The sequence below is a fragment of the Tachypleus tridentatus genome, chromosome 13 (assembly GCF_004210375.1).
Source record: "Tachypleus tridentatus isolate NWPU-2018 chromosome 13, ASM421037v1, whole genome shotgun sequence".
Taxonomy (NCBI): domain Eukaryota; kingdom Metazoa; phylum Arthropoda; class Merostomata; order Xiphosura; family Limulidae; genus Tachypleus; species Tachypleus tridentatus.
Window position 1 is genome coordinate 177,035,722 of NC_134837.1, and position 18,158 is coordinate 177,053,879.

General features: G+C 31.6%; 1 protein-coding gene across 1 annotated transcript in view; it reads left to right on the top strand.

The window, feature by feature from the left end:
* Positions 1-18,158, top strand: part of Acadvl (Acyl-CoA dehydrogenase very long chain) — a 50,202-nt gene that overhangs the window by 26,036 nt on the left and 6,008 nt on the right. The window contains exons 5-12 of the mRNA XM_076483304.1: positions 2,023-2,226; positions 7,424-7,555; positions 8,784-8,897; positions 9,827-10,024; positions 12,478-12,666; positions 15,829-16,072; positions 16,902-17,080; positions 17,234-17,306. Of these exons, the coding sequence (XP_076339419.1) occupies positions 2,023-2,226; positions 7,424-7,555; positions 8,784-8,897; positions 9,827-10,024; positions 12,478-12,666; positions 15,829-16,072; positions 16,902-17,080; positions 17,234-17,306 (1,333 nt within the window). The remainder of the gene's footprint in view (positions 1-2,022; positions 2,227-7,423; positions 7,556-8,783; positions 8,898-9,826; positions 10,025-12,477; positions 12,667-15,828; positions 16,073-16,901; positions 17,081-17,233; positions 17,307-18,158) is intronic.

The window sequence follows — 18,158 nt, forward strand, 5'->3', positions numbered from 1 at the left end:
ACCTCATCTTAATATAAGGTTGGGCAATTTAACCAACCTGGTAATTGCCAAAAAAAATTGAAATAAATCTAAATTACTTTCTTTTTCTTCTAGAATAACTTCAATTGTCACATGAAACTACATTCATGTATTCCAAGTAGCTTTAAACTTGTAACATTATACAGCTATTTATGATTAAATTTTGTTGTCTCACAACTATTCACACTGATGCAAGTTGTAAATTACTTGAGGAACATGCAGTTCACGTTACATGATCAAAGTATATTACTCACGAGCTACTTTGAACAGCTTACAAATGTTTTGTAAAATATTTTTTTATTGTTGTTTATTTTACCTGTTCTAACCTTAACTAACCTGAAGATATCCATATTTTTATATTTTAGTTATTTTTGTAATAATAAATAAAGAATAAACCTGAAATACAAAAAATAAATTACTTATCTCTCCTCTTTTTCTTTTGCTATTGACTGTCAATGACGCATAACCCTAAATTTTTTATATACTTATGGTTGTAAAGGACACAATTTTTATTTAATCAAATAATGCACCAAAGAAGATAGAATAATAACATGGAAAAACCAGACAATGTCCTCTAACTCACAGTTTTTCTGGCTTTCTAACTATGTAATAACAGCCATTACAAGCTAGTTGATATCTTTCCCAGGGGAACAAAGCTTGTACTGAAAGGGAAATTGACACATCTCCATTCAGAAAACATTGTTATACAATAGATCATTTGACAGATGATAAATCTTGATGTTTCATAGGTTATTGGTTGTATAGAATTAAACATAAGAGAGAATCATTAACAAATCCTGAAAGAGAGGATGTGACAAGAAGGGTCTGGTTTTTTTATTTAATGTCTCTGTACCCAAACAAAATTGAAGGCTATAAAAAATTATGGTTTGTCTGAGCAATGAAGATTTTATAATGAGCAGTTTACTTTGAATTTCATACTTAATGGAGACATTGTGAATAAAATAAAGAAGATGGGATGCATATGGAAAATCTATCACCTTTCTCATACTAAGTGAAATTCAGGATTTTTTTAAAGTATTGCCTTACAAAATTAGCAACTTAAAACTTGTATAGTAATAAAATATTGGTATTTGCTATGATTTTATGCTATACCAATTAGTATTGCTTAAATGAAAAGTAGTTTAATAAAATCTGATTGTCATCCACTAAAACCTCATGGTGTGAACAGGCCTAGCATAGCCAGGTGATTAAGGCACTTGACTTGTAATCTGAGGGTTGCAGGTTTGAATCCCCTTCACATCAGACATGCTTGCCATTTCAGCCATGGGAGCAATATAATATTATGGTCAATTCCACTATTTTTTGGCAGTGGATGGTGATGACTAACTGCCTTCCCTGTAGTCTTACACTGTTAAATTAGGGTGATGAGCACAGATAGCTCTGGCGTAGCTTTGCTCTAAATTCAAAAACAAGCAAACAAACATGACATGAACAGTAAATTATGCCCAGACAGATAGGGTTAAATGGAAGTTTCACATTGTGTTTTTAAATTCCAAAAGATATGGTTATTGTATTTGTTTGGTAGAGAATATATTTTAGTGAAATAAAGACAGTTACATTATTCCTTACACTGAAGAATTATTTGAATGGATACTGGCTTTGAGATCTAATTTTGGTTTTCTTTTAAACGTCAAGTGAATAATATTTTATACATTATAAGCTAGTTTTTGTTAATGTAATTTTAAGGTAGGAGATTTTTTGATATTTCCAATTTCTTGTATCACCTGTAAAAACATCCATTAATTATATAAAGTTATATATAAATTATATAAAGATATAAAAGTTCACCAGTCAGTGTTCCTCATTACATCCTGTTATAACCACAGTGATAATAGATAAAAATAGTTTTTCTTCTCATAGTGTTTAATGTGTAAACTGTGTTTTTTTTCAGATATACAGCAGATATACTGTATTTATCATTTTATCAACTTTTTTTTCAATGAAGTGCATATTGGATTTTCAAGGGAATTTGGTATTTTCTAGGAAGTAAATGACCCACTAAAAAATGACCTTCTAGAAAAGGTTGAAGACCACACTATGCAAGGGTTACGAGAAATGGGTGCTTTTGGTCTGCAGGTACCTCAAGATTTCGGAGGACTTGGATTAAATAATACTCAGTATGCTCGTCTTGTAGAGGTGGTTGGAAAACATGATCTTGGAGTTGGAATCACTCTTGGAGCACATCAGGTTAGTGAGTTTACATAATCACTTATGATTTGGAATAAAATACTGCTGTAATTCAAATGCCTTTGTTAGGAATGGTGTAAAGGAAAGGATAATTCTTGTGTGATTATTGGAAACCACATAACATAAACTAGATTATCTAAGCTTAACATCTGTGGTTATAATATTGGTATAATTCTGAAACTGTACAATTTTCAATCCTTGCTTTGCTCTCTTAGCATTGCTTGATTTTTTTTTTTTGCTAACAGTTCACCAGTTTTTTTATACCTCTTAGGTTTTGCATTATTTCAGAATGTGTTATTCACGTGACTAGTTTAAACCAATCACACTGCACTATCTATGCTATAGCAGCTAGCTCCCTCTACTATTTTAACACAACCTTTATTTTCTTGAATGGTAGTCTAGTGTATGGATGTGTGTTTTAACTTTTTCTCTATGTAACTACAAATGTTTTTGTGCTTCATTACAGTTTTATATTTGTTACAATAGTAAGTTTGACATCTTGTGTTTAATTTTCATTGTTACTATTCATTGTTTTGGAAATATTACTGTTTTTCAAGTTCTAATTTGTTCATATGAATTCGAGATTTAATATAGTACATGAAGACGTTCCTACAACAGTAGACAATGAGTCTGACACATTAGATTTTTGTAAATCGTTAATTGTTTAAGTTACTTTAGTTTAAATTTGCATTTACATTGATTGTTACTTTATTTTTATTTAAATTTTGGTATAAGTACTGGTTTAGCAAAATCTTTATTATTTGGATAATTGTATCTTCACCTAATTTTGTGGTTGTGTTAGTTCACTGAAACATTGATTTTACTTCTTTTCATTGTTTGTTAATTAATTTATAAGTTCCTTTGTCTCTACTACAAGCCACATCTAACTGGGGATTAGATGAGAGTTAAAATTTATTATTGTTAACTGGGTGCCTTTTTATTCTAATGTTTTTCAGGGTAAGTTTTACTTTTGTGTTTTCTGTCTTATAGGTTCTTTGTATGGACTTATATGTTCAATATTTAAGGGTTTCCTTTGTTTTTTTTACCTTCTAAGTTCCTTCAGAGGTTTTGTTCTTCAGGAGCTGCTTATTTTTTAATGTTGAAGGTCAAAGTTCATAATTCTACAGTTTTATTTTTTGTGTACTTTATATAGACTATATGGTGTTCTAAGTTTTATTAGTTTGTTAGTATTGGGTCCTTTCTCTAAGTATCTTTAGTTTGTGTCTTTTTTTTTTTTGGCTACATTTGACAACAGTTCCTTGGGTGCTACAGATTATATCTTGTTGAGTATAGTTAAGACCTCCTACACAGAGAAGTTATCGAAAAGGTGATACCCACTCAACTGGGATTGTACTCGCATTCATTTGTTGTCTCCAAAAATACAGGAAATTGGAGACCTATCACAGATTTGTCTAGGCCTTATACCTATCTCTAGACATCATGTTTCACCATATTCTTACCTCTCACTCTGGTTGGTGTTTTCCCTAGGACTTTGGATAAGCAAGTTCAGTGTGATGTATGCCTATTTTCATTTTCCAATTACACCAGTGTCACATCATTTTTTCATTTTGTTTAATAAACAAAGGTTTTGATTTCCATTTCTGGGTGTTGCTGTGTTCAGTCTTTCTTCAGCTCCTTATGTATTTTGTCAATTATCATGCTCTTTTACATGCCATCTTCACTCTCTGGGTCTTCGGACTCACCATTACATGGAGAACTGACTACTGCTCATCTCTTCCCATGCACATTCAGTCACTTGCACCCACGTATTTCTTTGAGAAGCTGCTCGGGTGGGGTTTGTCACCAAGTTGGAGAAGTCATTTACTACCTCCATGCAGTAGCTTATTCTTTTTGGTGTTCTCTTCAATTTCCATTTCTGTATCATTTCATTCTGACAATTCCTATGTCATCAGCTGTGCCATCAAGAGAGGGAGAACCAAGTATAAGTCTCATTGTTTTCAGATTTCAGATCTCCTCTACTTGGCCAATGAATAAGACATGATGGTTCTGGTATATCATGTGGCCAATCATTTATCCTGCCCCAACTAGGTTTGTATCATGGAGTGGTCCCTTCATCCTCGGGCATTTCTTTGAGTGTTTTCTCAACTGGAAACACTACACGTATATACATTTGCTACTCACTGGAATGCTAAACTTTCTTCCTCTTTGTCTCCAGTTCCTCATTCCTCAGCTGTAGGAAAGAATGCTTTTAGTTGACATTGGGAGGATCCTCACCTATATGCCTATCTTCTGATCAGACTTTCCTCCAGAGTTATTTCCTTTACCCAGACCACTCCTTGTAGTGTTCTGCTGGTTTATCTGCATTGGCCAGCTCAGACAAAACTATCTCTACTCTGGCCCTTACTGGAGTACCAGCCCCTGTCATGATTGCTCCTCTGACAACCATGATAGGACATATTTCATCTCAGTGTCACCAAACTTTGCTGGTGTGATGTCTTTTTTTGCCTGTACTGTTCTCTCTTCCTCTTTATCTACATACAAGAAGACTTGGCCTTACTTCAGACTTTGGTTTATACACAGTGACTTCTGACCATCTCATCTTTCTGTTCCTCACCTGCTCCAATCTTTATCTGATTGACTGATCAGAGTTTATCTGTTTCAACTGTTACTTATGGTAGGGCTGTCCTGTTGAACACCTTCACTTCTCCTACTTCTGGGAAGCCTACTCTTCCCTGGTTATTTCCATCCTTTCCTCTGGTCCAGCTGCCACACCCCTTTGTTCTGCTGGAGTGGTAGCTCAATGTTTTTCTTTATGCCTTGTCCAGTTTTCCTTTTGAACCTCTTGCATTGTGTTCCTTGTATTGTCTTTCTCCTAAGACCTATTTCCTTCTCTTCTTGGGATGTGATTGTCATCATTCCAATATTTATACCATTAATGTTTTCCACTTCCTTTACCATTCTTTTTATGTTATCTAGTGTCTGGATTTGGCCTTCCCTCTCAGGACATTGGCTGCCTCGGAAGGTTGTTCATTCTTTTATCATAGTTCCTAACCTTCCATTTCCCAACTTTTCTTCCATTTGGATCTGGATTGACTACTTTATCCAGTTCATTCCCTACTAGATTAGATAGGTCATACTGCTTTCTTAGTATTCATTCCTGTCTGTTTGTTTCATGGAATTCCTCTGTTTTATATGACATATCACCTTTATTTAGAATGATAACCTGAATAAATCTTCCTAAGACGAGTATCATCATCATCCTCTTCCAGCAATTCTACTCACATCTGTTTGCCTTTGATTGGGGTATGTTGACCTGTCATTATTTTATATCTTTTTTCATTTGATGTAAGTCATATTTCAAGGTCCTACCTAGTGGAGGGTGTTGCCTAGTCAGGTATGCTGATTATTAGATTTTTGCTCTCAATCAGTATAATTCTATATGCTTAATGCAGAGATGGGGTGTTTCTGTTAGATAAGTGGATACTTTTCTGCAGGTCTCTATGTCAATAAATTGATAATCTTACAATCTGGGTCTTTCTGCTTTTCAAAATAGGAAATTACAGACACCCATTGCACAGTCTCCAGTGTGTCATTCTTCAGGAATCCTCAAAACATATTCCCTCTTCTTTTCTACTAGTGGAGCACAGGAGTCCTTGCCACTCCAGTTTCATGTCACTGGAATAGTGGACCATGGAATTATCCTCCTTAGTGGGGTTTTTACAATAGACTAAATCAAACTTCATAGCTCATATGTACCCATCCAGTAAGAAGAGGGTCATTGTCAGTATACTTATTTATTATGCAATAACATAATATTCTGGATTCAAGGTGCTTCCCCTGGATGTTTTTGCCTGTATGGACTGCACTTGGACTTATCCTATATATCCAAGGTACTTCCCCCTGGATTTTGCCAAGGTGGACTCCACTTGTTAATTTCTATATCTTATGCACACAGACTGCACTTTGTATAATCTGATATGCCAAGGCATTATTGCCACTTGGATGATTTTGTCTAAGTGGACTGCACTTGGTGTACTCATATCCTATTTATGATCCCTTTAGCTCTAGCCATGTATATTCGTACCATATTACCAGTCATCCTACTAGCCTAACTATCACTCTGCCCCATGCCAACTCTTGCTACATATGTGGACAAATTATGTATTATCTGTTGATGGGGAAGATCACTATTGTGTTCACAATATTCTGGACAGAGCATTTCCACTGGATGTTTTACCCAGTTGGATAGCAGTTGACCTGCTCAGGTATGTCTCAAGACTCTACACTTTGCACACTAGGCATTCCATCTTTGTCGACATAATGCTGTTTTCTGTCATAGTTATACAGAATTTATCCACAGAATGGTGCTGAACATTTCTTTCTTAAGGCTGTAGTGCCTGCCTATTACATTATGCTCTATACGTATTACTGCATTTATTTCTGGTTGAAGAATGTACTTGTTCCAGAAGTAGTTTTACACCCCACAAATGTGGCTTCTTTTCTTATTACGACACATCTGGTCTTTCGAGGTACTAACTCTCTAATTCTAGGTAATAGCTTGGAGCCAGAATAGGGGTTTGTAGTTTGAGTAAGTAATGTCTACAGTATCTCCAGTTATATCTACTTACCTTTTTTAGAATCTTTATTTGTAGGTTTTTAAATTCCCAATTTTTTATTTATCTGTCTTTCACATATCACATAGAGCTTTGTTTATACAGTGAAATTACACATTTAATTTCAAATTAATAAGAGCTTGTTTTACATCTTTTGTTTTTAATATGTGCAAAAATACATAAGTAAATAAATTTTAATTTAAGAATTGGTACTTTATCTGTTATGTGCACATGGATGCAATTACTACCACAAGGTATTGTGATTGTAATATTCTGAAAATGAAAAATGATGTTGAGGTGTTTGTTTTTGCCCATCCCATATATTGATTAAGGAGATTTAATTTATTCACATTTAAGTTTTGGCAATCTTTCAGGATCACTTTAAACTTTACATATTATTATGAAAGCATCTTTATGTAATCTTATGTACTGAATGTTGTAAATAATTATTCCATTCAAACATGTTTACCAGCATTTTCATATGAATGTTACCTTCTACATTTATACTCTTAACTTGAAAACTGATTATTATTATGAATAATGATGTACATTTTGCATAGGATACATGCATGTCTCTGTGTAAGGAAAAGAGCTGTAAGGTTATTGTTGTAGTTTTTTATCAGTCAATAGGTTTCAAAGGTATTTTGCTGTATGGAAATGAAGCCCAGAAGAAAAAGTACTTACCACCTCTGGCTTCTGGAGAACATATGGCAGCGTACTGCCTCACTGAACCTCAAAGTGGTTCTGATGCTGCTGTAAGTCTATTTTAATTCTGTTTAGATTATTCTACAATGAAAGTGTTTGTTAACAAAATTTTTTATTTTTTGTCATGAAATTTCCTGTTTCATGACACTCGTTAAAGTCCTGTAGTTAGAATGTCAATGATGACAACCAATGATTCAATGAAAATTATGCATGCTATAACAAAAAAAAAAAAAAAACTGAAAAGGAAAAAGTAAACTAATAATCAAAAGGTAAGTTGATGTGTAAATTCTACGCTAATAGTGGAAAACTATAAAAAGCATCTAGGGTAGAGAGAAAGAAAGAAAAAATATTGTTTATTTATTGGTTTTTTTTTCTACATTTCAGATAAACACCCTTTGTCACACGTACTTGTTTGATGTATAAAGTTTATGTAACGTAGCACCATTTTATATATTTGTTTTTACCACATTTCATAGGTATTTTTGTATGTATGTGAGTGAAACTCGTAAATAAGAGGCCTGGCATGGCCAGGTGGCTTGGGCACTTAACTCATAATCTCTGGGTGGTGGTTTCAAATCCCTATCATAACCAACATACTCACCATAATGTGATGGTCAATCCCATTATTTGTTGGTGAAATAATAACCCAAGAGTTAGCAATGGGTGGTGATGACTAGCTGATTTCCCCCTGGGTTTTACACTGTTAAATTATGGATTGCTAGTGCAGATAGTCCTCATGTAATTTTGCATGAACATTAAAAATATATATATAAATAAAACAACTTAATCTCTTTAACAGTTTGATGGTAAAGAAAACTTTGTGTACCATATTGTGAGAATATGTTTACTTTGAAAATATTAGTACTGAATTATAATAATCAGTACTAATTAATAATAGCTTTACTCAATTTAAAAATTTCTGGTATTAAGTATGAAGAGACACTTGGGTTGTATAATGGAGACTTGTAATGTTAAAAATTAGGCTTTGATACCTGTGGTGAGTATCATTTGAATTGCATTTCAAATTCCGTAGAATGTGTTGAAGCTGAAAATATTACTATAGCCTGATCATTTTAACTTAATTAACATGTGAGAATATTTACGTAGGTTATTTATTCAACTTGTCTACGAATTTAATTGTTATGAAATATATGTAACTTATCAATGTTTTTTATAGCAACAGCAAAATGCTTTGTTAGTATATTCATACTGTTTTAAATCATGATTAACAGACCATTGAGGTGTTGTTCTTGAATGTTTTTATTATTTTACTCTCAGTCCATCAAGACTAGAGCTGTGCTTTCTGAAGATGAAACACACTATATTCTAAATGGTGGGAAAATCTGGATCAGTAATGGAGGTCTAGCAGAAATCTTTACTGTATTTGCTAAGGTAATACTATCCATCATATATTTTTTACAAAATAAAAAAATTGTGTTATCTTCACTAACTTGTAATTTCTACATCAGTATTTCCTTTAGGATGTTTTTATACAACTATATACCCAAAAAGACTATAAAGCATGTGAGAAGTTATGTGGTAGTTGGTGTGGTGATGCACTGGATCAGTTGAAATTAGTGGCATTTGAGAATATTTACCATGTACTTGCACTGTGTAAACAGTTTTATCAGGCTCACCTTAACTTTTAACATTTCAGATACATTTAACTGTTGTAGGTTACAGATTTTGGTCTAAGAAAATGTAAAGTTCAGCAAAGTTAACAAAGTAGTTTTACAGTTAATTTTGAAAATTCCTAAGATGTGCAGAATATGTCTCCAATACCATCTTTGAGAGCTGACCCAAAAATCACCACATAGAATTTAGCTCATTAGAAATAATACAACACACAAATCCTCATTCTAAATGTTATATATATATATTGTGAGTCGCATAATCTTGTAATAAATAGATCATTCTGCACGAACATAAGACTATATATAATGTTAATAATTAGCAATAAAGGTAATCTTGTAACATCTCCTGAAATGTTTGTTTTGATTCCATAAATATTCTTGAATCATTTGCTCATACACAGCGTTAGTTTACAAAACCTAGTTTTCTACATATCCATGTGCTAATTTTTGTAAAATTCTGAGTCAGTATGGACCATATCAATTTTTTTAAAGTAATAACTTGTTGATTTTATGAAGTGTATATCACTTTGAAACAGATTTTTTCGGTGTGATCACATGTTGAATTTGTGAAAATTTAAGTTATTGTGAATTAGTATTTTTTATGTATTTTCAAGTTGGTTTTGTTGCATCCTAATATATATTTTTGTCAGTCATTTTTAGACTTGCTTTATATGTAAATTTGTATAGACTCCAGTGAAAATCCCATCAGGAGAAGTGAAAGAAAAAATCACAGCTTTCATTGTGGAAAGAGGGTTTGGAGGAGTGACCAGTGGTCCTCCAGAGAAGAAGATGGGGATTAAAGCCTCAAACACTGCAGAAGTTCACTTTGAAGATGTAAAAGTCCCTGTTGAAAATGTCTTGGGAGAAGTTGGGGAAGGTTTCAAGGTTGGAAATCACATATATTTCTAATATACTATGTTAATTACTTATTGTTCATCAGCTAGATTTGAAGTTTTACTTTACTGAAAACATAGTTGTGAGTAAACAAGCATGTCTACACTACCAACTTGACCCTTTTTTCCTAAGTTATTGACAACTGAAAAAAAAGTGTCAATTGTTTTTTTAATATGTCGATAAAATTTGCCTTTGTTTTGGTTTTAGTGAAATGACTGTGACACAAAGTTGAATTTTAGTAGTTAAAACTTGTGATTAATAAATGAATAGAATAATGCTGGTAAGTTTCTTCTTCCATCTTCTTCTCACAACATTTTTAACCAGAATTACGTTTGTATACGAGAATAATTAATAAATTTGAAAAAAAATTATATCACTGAATAATCAATAAAATTTCTTATATTTTATCTTTAATAAATTGTAGTTTAAACTAATTGTAAATTCTATAGGGTTATGAAATCAGGTTGTTCTACACAATCTGACCAGGTGGGTGACATGTGGTAGCTTTTTATTGTTCTTGTTTTATATAGAAATCTTCCTTCTAATTTCTTGCAAATTAACAAACAGTTTTTAGAACAGGCCAATAGAATTACAAGTCTTAACATTTTAGCGTACTCTCACTACAATGGTATACCTTTAATACTACTGTATTATTACAGGCTTATTATAATGATACTGGGTATGATATTGAACAATAATGTTTTAATTGTTAACAAAACTGATAAATTATAAAGTTATGAGATTCCTAATGATATGATTTTTAGATTAGAAATTGATCTTTCTGGCTTATTGTACAGGGTGAGAGAAACAGACTGTACATAGTTTAATTTCTAGCTACTACTTTGAAACAAAAAACATTTAAATCAGTTTCATTTGTCTTTTTTAGTAGCTTCTTTAGCACCAATGGTGCAGAATCAACTGTGTAGTAACATTTGCCTCACCAAGTACAGATACGTGTTGGACTTGACAACTAAGAAATTGACATATATCTTTTTCCTTAAACATCAAAATTAGTCCATACAGTTTTTCTCATTTGAAAATGTTTTCTCTTTCTACCATTTTTAAATTCCTTTTAGTTGTGGGCAAAATGTTATTTTATGTTGAGTATTATGATAGTTTATACCCTCTTATATTTTTCCTTTCTTCATTAATCAGTGTTTAGTTAGTTCTATGAACAACCTCTCCTTTACATGTTTCTAAGTTAATCATCACAGTAACAAATATACAGAATGCCAGTTTTTCTCCATTTTGTATTCCATTCACTTTGATTGTAGCTCATTAATTCTCATTGTTTCTGTTATTTGTTTGTAATAAATACTGTTTTTTACATACAAACTTTAGTTTCGTAATGATTATAGATACAGAAAAACATACAGTAACTGAGTTTGTTACATGTAACAAATCATCCCAAAAACTGATTAATTTTATGTATGTTGAACTACTTGGTCTTATCAAAATTGATGCCCAGAAAGTCAACAAATGTTAAATGTGTTACATCTGTTGTCCTTACAGGTTTTTTGTCTTGTGCCATTTAAAACAAACTAAATGGTCTGTAACCTAAACTTTTAAAAATATGATAATGTTAGTTCAGTGTAAATAAAAATATAAATATTTTCATTGTTATAATTTTTGTAAATGCTTCTTAAATTAGTATTTTAAATAAAATGCTTTGTGTAATTTATTTGTAGCTGAATATAGGTAATGCAAATAAAAATGTATTATGATAGTATTTTACTAAATCATCTGAAAAGCTATTTTTATATTGGACATTTTTTGAGAGCTTTCTTGAACATTTCTGTGATACAGTGATGGTTATCATGAAATAATTTTACTAAATAATCTTTAGTATCTGTAAATTGAGTAACTGTTAATGTGTAAGATTATAAGTTGAAGAAGCATAATGATTAAGATATACATGTAATATTTTGGAGTTATGTCTAAAAATGTTTTTAATTGGGCTTAATTTTAGTTTTGCTTAAAGTACATAATTTGTTTTGAGTAGAAGTTAATATTGTGAAATTAAAGTACAGTATGCAACGATATGAACATATAAGAGTAAACTAATACTTACAAAGATTATGAAGATACAAAACTTGCATTTCAAAACTGATCACTGAATAACATTCAAGTTTTTTTTTAATAAATCCTGGCTATTCAGTCAAAATCAGTACAAGCTGTAATCTTTGTGTTAGATTTCTGTTTAAAATAGTGTTTTTAGGTGTGTGTTTTTACTTGATATATTATTTTTCTACTGACTAGACAGTAATATTTGTAATTTTCTTAGATATTATCCTATTAACTTTTATTGAAGATTAAGTCTCATACCCAAAATTATTTCTTGTTATCAAGTTACATCACTTTTAATACTTTTATTATGATAAATGTAATTGTGTTTATCTATCTGTCTATATATGTAATAAATGTATTTATATTTTTTTCTCCAGGTTGCTATGAATATTCTCAACAATGGGAGATTTGGGATGGCAGCTGCCTTATCAGGTACTATGAGATTAGCCATTGACAGAGCCACAGAACATGCTGTTAACCGGACCCAGTTTGGTAACAAAATTTCTACTTATGGATCTGTACAGGAGAAATTAGCTCGTATGGCTATGGCTCACTATATCACAGAGGTTTGTAAACTGTGTATTCTGTCATATATATGTGTGTATATATATGAGAGAGAGAAGTGCATGTATTAAAGATTTTTCCCCACTATTATTTTAGTATGTTTAACTTGGTATCTGTGTTTCCCTTTTAATTGCAAAGCAAAAAGTTAAACTTCAATCAATAACTAAAGCCTCTACATCATCAACAGCAAAGATTTTGTTTTTTTTTCTTTTTGTGGCTAATGTACACAAAAGCCCAAATAGCTTTTAATATTAGTGAAGCTATGACAATGAGTTTTACTAATAGAATTCTTATACTAAATATAGAGCCAACACAGTTTTGTGTACATTAGCCATTTCACACTTGTGTGGTTGTGTGTGACACTTTGATATCTGTCAGTCATTGCCTAATGTATGATTAAAATTTAAATAATCTGTAATCACACAATAGTGATTTTAATATTTCACAACATAGTGTTTTCATATGAAAAATATTTCTATAAAGAAAAACAACACAAAACTCATCTGTGGGTTCATTATAATTAATTTAAACCAGTTTGTGATTATCTACCCCCTCTTTACAAAATCAGGATGTGTATTTCAGTGTTTAGTTATATTTTCAATTCTTTTATCATGTGTTCCTCTGGTACAGTGGTACGTCTACAGAGGTACAAAGCTAACATCAGGCGTTTGCTTTCCCTTGTGGACTTGGCAGATTGTCCCATGTGGGTTTGCTATACACCACACACGCACGCACGTGTTAGTAAAGTCCTAGATAAAAAGGTACTCAAACTAGAGAATGTTCACAAATAAATGCTATAAGTACAATACTGTTTGTGACAATAATAGTTGATGAATAACAAATGTGAAATGCATTCCCTTGGGTGTATTAGTTGTTATGAAGTAAAAAACTAGAACAAGAACAGTTAGGTTTTAGTACAGCTATCTCTTTACTATAAGAATAAATATAGGAAGTTAATGTAAAGAAATGAGGTAAAGGTGGAAGAACAGTTCAAATGGTAAATAGTAGCAGTGATGACAGCTGTGTACTTTATATTGTTTCATCAGCGTAAACATATCCTAATAAACTATGGTAAACTTGAATAGCTGAAAAGTAAGTAATTTATTTAATATCAAATTTAATAACAGATAATTTTTATACTAATTTACAATGTTTCTGTTTGTCAGTGATAGTACTATCAACAGAAACTTTTGTGATGACGAGAAATCTGCTTGAAGTAAAAACATACTCTTAAGAAGGCTGGTATTAAAACTTTAATTAAAATAAAGTACAGAACAACATTTTGACCTTCTTAGGTCATCTTGAGGTTAACAAAGAGAATTTGCAAATCCAACTTTATTAACCTGAAGATGACCTGAGATGGTTGAAATGTTGTTTTGTACTTTATTTTAATTAAAGTTTTAATGTGCATGTGAGCTGTCTTGAGAATACAATAGAAACTTTGATTAAACAAATATGTTTAGAAGAATTTAGCAGTGCTGAGGAATGAAAGTTACTTTGTGCATGGTGTTGAGATTCAATGAAGAATTGAATGTGTTCTGTATCACCTGTTATGGATGTTTAATGTTAGTTTATAAATCTGAGTTCAACAAGTAAAAGTGCTAGTTTTGTTACACAAAAGTGCAAGACCCATTCTGTAGATGCCTTTAAATGTTCATAAACTATTTGTTTCCGTGTACTTGCATAACCTCTGTCTATCCTATTAGTGTTTGTTTTCAACTCTAACCTAATAAAGCCTGCTAGAATTTCTATGCATTTTGATGATAATTTTTTCAGTAAGTTTCGGATAATAAACGTACATGATTGCGTAATGGTAGATTATGCATTAGATAAGTAAAACAGAAAAGTTAGTCATATTTTTTATTTTTATTTTATAAAAATTTGTCAATATAACATATGAGGCTGAAACAAAAATTTGGAACAGGTGATATTTACATTTAGTATATGTGTAATGTTTTCATCTGCCCTTAGATGCTGAAAACAATTTTGAGGATTTTGTTAAGTACTTTCTTCCCCCAGCTTTTGCTGAATCACACTTACCTCTTCCCAGTTGGTGTTCCATCTAAATTATTTTGTATAAAATAATGTCTAAATGAATGGGTAAGAAAAAGGACAAACCATCAAGTTAGCTGGCTAAAAATATAAAGCCTACTTTATATTGATCTTTTGCAGTTTAGGGAGTTTGTGCTTTTCCAAAGTGTTCAGATACTTTGGAACTGAAAAGATTTTGTGACTGGTAGACGGTCTATCAATCAGACAATTAAAAGGAGCCTCACATATTGATTTTGACTTAGAGTAAATATCACTTTACCAACTTACAAAATCCATTTAACACTATAAATTTGTGTTGAAACAATTTGCAAGTATAAATAGCATCTTCACTGCTACTACATCTGTCATATCTCATCCCTCCTGAAGAGCTCTGATACTGGGCCAAAGGCTTTGTCAGCACTGAATATAGCAAAAATAGTATGGTTCTTGCATATTAATAGACAATCTTCTTTACTTTAGTTAGGTTATTTATAATCCATGCAGCTAAAGTGATCTCGTATCAAGCATACTAGTATTTAGTACTAGTATTAATATTTTCTATTCAGCATTATGGGTTTAATACATTAAACTTCTTAAAATATATGAGAAAATTTTTGTGCACAGATGTAGATATGAGAAATTGAAGTAACACTCTTAACATGATGGTAGATCTATGAGAGACTAGAATCCCAGAAATTTGTTATGATGAGTGATGGAATCCCCCCACCCACCCCTAATATCCTAGGCTGAGTAAAAGTAGTTTGTAATTAGTACTGTGGAGCCTTAATTACTTTTGTAAAATACATTGTCAGCTTTCCAAGTTAGAACCTAGTAATGTTGGAAGATATATCATTATGTGCTATTGAATTAATTTCTCTCTATTTAAATTTTGTACAGAGGATAGTTTATAACAGGTAGTGCTATTTTTATTACTTTACATGCTATTACTAACTGTTTGAAATATTGTAATATATGAAACTGTAGTGTCTGTGTTCATAATAACTAAATAGTGTTATTGTTTATTGTTCTGAAGGTAAATGAAGTGATTTTAAATGTGGATGTATTGATCACAATAGTTTTGTTTATGGTTTAAGTGATCTTATAACTCACTATCACAAATGTATTTATTATAGTCCATGGCGTACATGGTATCTGGAAACATGGATCGTGGGTATGTGGACTTTCAGCTGGAAGCTGCCATTTCTAAGATATATGCTTCTGAGGCTGCTTGGTTTGTAGTGGATGAAGCCATCCAGATAATGGGTGGAATGGGCTTTATGCGAGATGCTGGATTGGAAAGGGTCCTAAGAGACCTCAGAATATTCCGAATATTTGAAGGAGCAAATGATATTCTGCGATTATTTGTGGCATTGACAGGTGAGAGCTGTGACAGAAAGTTTACATCCATAAAGCCATTACCTAACTGGATATTATTTTCTATTAAAAAAAATGAAAAAATTGTCATCATATTATAGTTTTTAGGATGTCCAGGTTCATGCATGGATTAAACTAACTACTAAGTTTTCATGTGCAAGCTAGCAGTTGTTAAAACTTAAGTTTTTGTTATTGAAGATCACAAGAGAGATAGAAAAATATTACCTTATTATTTCTTTAGTTCTTATGCTATAGTACACTATTATTATACTGTTTATAAAGTTTCATAGAAGTAGGAAGAAGCTATAGTAATTGGCATATTTCTATATTTGAATGACCAAGATAAAATACTTATTTTCTTATACTTAATGTATGATAATAGTTATTCAAAAGATTTGGTGTGTAAAGTGGCATTTAAACTATTAGTATGAGCATGTTGCAGTTTATGCTATTTGGAATGGGATAGTAGTTTTATATAATGTTGTTGTTTATGTTAATAAATTTTACATCGTAATATTTGTGTTTTTTAATTTCAAAGTCAGATTACTTCCAAAATATTTAAATGCATAATTTTATACTTGTGTGAACTTCCCTAAGTATTTTTTACTAGGTATTTTCAAACAAAAAGTAACTGAGCTTCTAACTAACATATTTGTAGAAAACAATATTTTCCCTTCATTTATGTTATTGTTTACATTATTTATCTCGTATATCACAGCTTATTTGTTATTTTTCTTTGAAGTGTACTGGAGTGTTAGATTCAAAGTCATTGTGATGTTCTTAATGGTAGAGTGTTGCATGTAATTAATATTGTTTGGTTTTATTACTTTAGGGTTACAGTATGCAGGGGGCCACCTCAAAGAACTTCAGAAAGCTATGAAGAACCCTGCTTCTAATTTAGGTCTGATCCTGGATGAGGGGACTAAGAGGATGAAGAGGGTGGTTGGTCTCAGTAATGAATCATTTCTCACACCATATGTCCACTCTGATTTGGAAGAGTTTGCTAGCAAGGTATGTATATTCCTTTATATAACCAAGTATATTCCAGTAAACTGTTTTGTTTCTGGAGAAGAAATATTTTTGGGATCTGTTTAAATATTTCATAACTTAACTAATTTGTTTTCAGTACTTTTAATTACATTTCAGAACAAATGTTTTTTGTAGGTGAACAAAACAATTGAACAGTTTGGAGTATCTGTAGAAAATCTGCTAATGAAATATGGAAAGAATATTGTTCGTAAGTATATATTAGTTTCTTACTCTGAGAGAAACTTGAATGTTATTGTTTTTACTTTGCTTAGTACTAACATAAAACCCTGCAGTTTGTTTTCTCGTCATAGTAATTTTTAATTTTATATATAAAAAAAAATCACATTGAATAGGTTTGTATAACTTACATCATCCTTAAGAGAAGATTTAGGTACTGAGTATATTGCTGCTACTTAATTAATTTCTCTGAAGATGACATCTTGATCATCAAGCTATCTCAACTAGAAGAACTCAGTATAAAGATCAGAATATCATTCTTCATAAAGATCTGCCAGACCTTTGGATAGTTTTCAAATTGTCACATGTACATCATTCCCATTCACAGACAACCCTTTGATTGGGCACAACTCTGGTACCAGTGACGTAACCTGCATTATTTACACACTGTACTCATTTCTACTTCACCATTGAATAGATATTTTTAAAACCTAAATGGATGGCTCTAGTAGCTTTTCAGCATATCATTAAAACAGAGATGAAAGAAGGCTTGTTCATACAAAAGACTTGTTCATATTTGATAGTGCAATAATAAATGTTAAGAAATGCTATAACATTGTCCAGAGAGCAAATAAAGTGAAATATTACCACTAAAATGATTGATCAGATGTAATATTTTGCCTGTATGTGAATTATTTGTACATAAAACCACATCAAAAGCACTGATACAAAATACCATTATCACCCTACTAGTACACCATTTCCAAACCTAAGAATTATTTAGAAATCATTTTTCACTTTGAACTAATCTAACACATATATACATAAGTTTTTCTTAATTTATCTATGAATTGTATAACTCATCATATGGTTCATGCACATT